The 4227-nt window shown below is 51.6% G+C and overlaps 2 protein-coding genes across 2 annotated transcripts; both read right to left on the bottom strand.

Annotated features, from left to right (window-relative positions):
• Positions 1–819: 819 nt before the first annotated feature.
• EAH_00054650 (hypothetical protein, conserved) lies at positions 820–3240 on the bottom strand (the record flags this gene model as incomplete). The annotated part of the gene is made up of 1 exon (XM_013393925.1): positions 820–3240. The coding sequence occupies one exon, from the start codon at positions 3238–3240 to the stop codon at positions 820–822; it is 2421 nt and encodes an 806-aa protein (XP_013249379.1).
• A 254-nt stretch (positions 3241–3494) lies between these two features.
• On the bottom strand, positions 3495–3833 carry EAH_00054660 (hypothetical protein; the record flags this gene model as incomplete). The annotated part of the gene is made up of 1 exon (XM_013393926.1): positions 3495–3833. One exon carries the CDS (start codon positions 3831–3833, stop codon positions 3495–3497), a length of 339 nt encoding a protein of 112 aa, XP_013249380.1.
• Positions 3834–4227: the final 394 nt, after the last annotated feature.

Here is a 4227-nt window from a genome sequence, read left to right on the forward strand (position 1 = left end):
TGCTGCTGCGGCTGCTGCGGCTGCTGCTGCTGCTGCTGCTGCTGCTGCTGCTGCTACAGAGCGCAGGTGTGTATGCCCCGAGGAGACGAAGGGGAACGGCTTGCAAAGGCGAGTAAATTGTGTTTGTTTTGTTTTTGCTGTTTGTTTATTTTGATATATTTTGTTTATTTGTTTGAATATATTTGTTTATTATTTTTGTTTTTGTTCATTTCCTCTGCTCTGTGCGTTCTCATCCCTCTTTGTTTTTGTTTGTTTGTTTGCCTCCCTGACTTATCTATTATCTTTTTAATTATATTTTAAACATTTTAACTTTTATTTGTTTTTATTTTATTTGTTTATCTTCGTTCTTCAACTACCATCCGCTTTGCTTCCCTCTGTTTACTTCGGTGCAACTGTCTTTGCTTCGGCAACTTTCTCCTTGTTGTTCTTGTTATTGTTTGTTTGTTTGTTTGTTTGTTTGTTTTAATATAATTCTTCTGCTTTACTTTGTTTAATTTAACCCCTCAGAGACTTCGCTCATTTTCAGCGAATTCTCTTCTAATGCGCACTCTCTCTCTCTTTCTCTCTCCTACTCCTCGGGTGCTTGCGATTGCATCTATATATGAATATATGTCTATATATATATATATATATATATATATACATATATATATATATACATATATATACATATATATATATACATATATATACATATCCATATATATATCCATATATACGCACATACAATAACATACACCTCAGCATATACATATAAATATATATATTATATATATTATATATATATTATATATATATAATATATAATATATATATAGATTAGAGCGTATGATTGATTTGTTGGTTGTGTTTATGCTGATTTTTATTTTGTTTATTTCCTGCATTGTGCATTTGCACTTTAGACAGTCGCACTTTGATCGCCCAGTACTTCGATCTGTAGAAGCCGTGCGTTTTAGCTGAAAAAGATTTATAGTATCTTTTACCGCCTTCGTACCACGAGGCTATCCAGCTTCTCTTGTCCCAGTACACCCCAGCAACATCGCACTTCAAATCTAAAGGGTTCAAGGGGTTCGGCGCTTCTTGTTCAGGACAGTCTAGCAAATAATCGTATTCACCTCCTTCACCTCCAACAACACCGCTGCTGCTGCTGCTGCTGCTGCTACTACTGCTGTTTGTGCTGGTGCTGTTGTTGTTCGTTGTGTTGCTGTTGCTGCTGTTGTTGCTCATTCCTCCTACGTAACAACTACCTAATCCTTTGCTGCTCGTGCTGCTCGTCGCTGGGTTATTGTTATTAGTACTGCTGCTGCTGCTGCTGTGGCTAGGTGTACTCGTGCTGCTGCTGCTGCTGCTGCTAATTGTGCTGCAGCCACCTCCATATACACCCGAATATCCACCTATACCCCCGACTGAACTCAGCATACAATCTGTAGGACTCCCGACTATAGACAAACCGCTGCTGCTGCTGCTGCCTGCTGCACCGTAACCCCCAAGCAAACCGCTGCTGCACATCGAACCCTCTAATCCACCACCAGCAGCAGCAGCAGCTGCTGCTGCTGCTGCTTCTCTACGTTGTCTCTTTCTTGAGGTAGATTGCGTGTGATGATGATAGGGCTCCTCAGGCGCAGGATGAAGTTGGTGGTGCTGGAGCAAGTGTTGCTGGTGGTGCTGCAGCACAGCAGCAGGAGCAGCAGGATGCTGCTGGTGGTTGTGCTGCTGCTGCTGCAGCACCTCTGCTTGCTGAAGAAACAACAGCCTTGCTCCTTTAATGCCTGCACTTGTTTCTTCCCAGGCCTTCGTTGCGTTGGGGAAGTTCTTATCTAATTTGCTGCAGAGTTCGTCGAGCTTATAACAAGCTGTATGAATAGCATCCAGCCACTGTAAATACTTCTCACACCCGCAACGAGCTGCTGCTTCCTCTTCTGCTGCTGCTGCTGCTGCTGCTGCTGCTGTTGCTGCTGCTGTTGTTGGGGGTGGAGCGGGTGGAGGGCCGCCTCCTGCTGCTGTTGATGGTCCTGGTGGTGGTGGGGGTGCTGCTGCTGCTGCAGCAGACGAACCCCCCAAACAAAGAGAAGCAGCAGCAGCAGCAGCAGCAGTCGAATCTATAAGGCCTCCGCTAATCTTCATATCATTCAAAGGCGCATCAACAAAGGAAGCACCACCCTCAACTACTACACCCACATCCAGGGGGATGTTGCTGCTGCTGCTGCTGCTGCTGCTGCTGTTGCTGCTGCTGCTGCTGCTGTTCGCACCTCCTGCCAGCTCGCCTCCTGCTGCTGCATCTGCTGCTGCTGCTGTTGCAGCAGCAGCAGCAGGCAATTCTCCAGAGGAGGGGCCATCGCCAACTCCCACCGGCTCCATCATCGGTTCTTCACCTGCTGCTGCTGCTGCTGCTGCAGCGGCAGCAGGAGCAGCAGGGGGAGGAGCTACGCATAGAGAAGGAGCGAAAGAAGGCTCCAACGGGCAGCCGCCAGGCACACCCACAACACCCCCTGCTGCTGCTGCAGCAACATTAACACCACTGCCGTCAATGTGAGGGCCCCCGGTCTCAGGGGCACCGTCGCAAACTGCTGCTGCTGCTGGTGCTGCTGCTGGTGCTGCTGCTGCTGATTGGGGGGCCTCAACAAGAGCCGCAGCGCTGGGCACTGCCTCCAGAGGGGGTCCTAACCCAGCAGCAGCAGCAGCAGCAGCTGCTGCTGCTGCTGCTGCTTCATCTGTCGGTGCAGGTTTTTCGAGCTGCGCCGCAAGGGCCTGCTGCGGATTATCAGCAGCAGCTGCAGCTGCTGCTGCTGCTGCTATCCCCCCTTGCTCTTCCTGCATGAAGGGGCCCCCCACAGCGAAGTGCAGCGCGCCGTCAGCAGCAGCAGCAGCAGCAAATGAGTCCTGGGAGGTCCCTTCTGAAGACAAAGAGGAGTAGGGTGGCTGCAGCGGGTCTATTGCTGCTGCTGCTGCTCCTGCTGCTGCTCCTGCTGCGCTGTCTGCTGCATAAGCAGGAGGGGGGCCCCCACAAGGAGAGAAAGAGACAGGAGGGACAGAGGAGACAGCTTGCATGCAGCTGCCTCCAACAACGGCGCCCTGAACAGCAGCTGCTGCAGCAGTAGCAGCAGCGCAAGGGGCTCCTGCTGCAGCAGCAGGAGCGGCTCCCTCAAGCTGCTGAGGTGCTTCTGACGCTGCAGCAGCAAACGCTGAGGTCGGGGCCCCACAAGAGGGCATACCCATAGAAAGACCTTGAGAAGCCTTCATTGACAAGCTGCTGCTGCTGCTGCTGCTGCTGCTGAGAGGAAAATAGGGTGTACGCAGTCTTAGCAGCAGCAGCGCAGCTGAATGTACAGCTGAGAGCTGCTGCGGGGTCTCTAGAAGCAGCTAGTAGTGAGCATAAACAGAAGAAGGGCTCAAGAGAGCAGCAAGCATATACAGCAGATAATATATATATAATATATAATAAAATATATATAATATATATTATATATTATATATAATACAAACAAATAAACGAACTAATTAAACAAAATACAGCAGGGGCCCCCACGCTGCAGCTGCGGCCTTGCCCCCTTCCCGCCTCGAGCAGAGACGCGGCGACTCAATCCCTGCTGCAGCAGCTGCTGCTGCTGCTGTTGCTGCTGTTGCTGCTGCTGTTGCTGCTGTTGCTGTTGCGGCTGCTGCTGCGGGCAGTGCTGGTTGCCGCTGCGCCCCCGCCGTGCCCAGGCGGTGCTGCTGCGTGGCGTCGAAGCAAAGAAAAAGGCTGGGGGTTTGCATGGGCAGCTATTGCTGCTGCTGCTGCTGCTGCTGCTGTCGCTGCTGCTGCTGCTGCTGCTGCTGCTGCGTCTCGCAGTCATGGGGGGGAAGCGCACGAGGGCCTCAGGGGCCCCTGGCTGCGCCCGTCCTGCAGGCAAAGCCGCACACAAAGCAAGCAGCAACGTGACGTTGCTGCTGCTGCTGCTGCTGTGCTGCTGCTGCTGCTGCTGCGATGAAGACCGTCAACACGCAAGGCCCAGCGCTCCCGCCGCTGCCGCTGCTGCTGCTGCTGCTGCTGCTACTGCTGCTGCTGCTGCTGCTGCCCTTTAAAAGTCGAGAATTGCGTTTAAATAGTTAAAAAGGAAGACGAGAAGAAAGGCAGCGCAGCTGCTGCAAGCCACACAGAACAGCAAGCGACTGCGGCGGCGTTGCTGCTGCAGCACCCTGGGCAGCTGCTGCTAGCAGCAGCAGCAGCAGCAGCAGGAAGATGAAGAC

The sequence above is a fragment of the Eimeria acervulina genome, genomic scaffold (assembly GCF_000499425.1).
Source record: "Eimeria acervulina Houghton genomic scaffold, Eah_scaff1052, whole genome shotgun sequence".
Taxonomy (NCBI): Eukaryota; Apicomplexa; class Conoidasida; order Eucoccidiorida; family Eimeriidae; genus Eimeria; species Eimeria acervulina.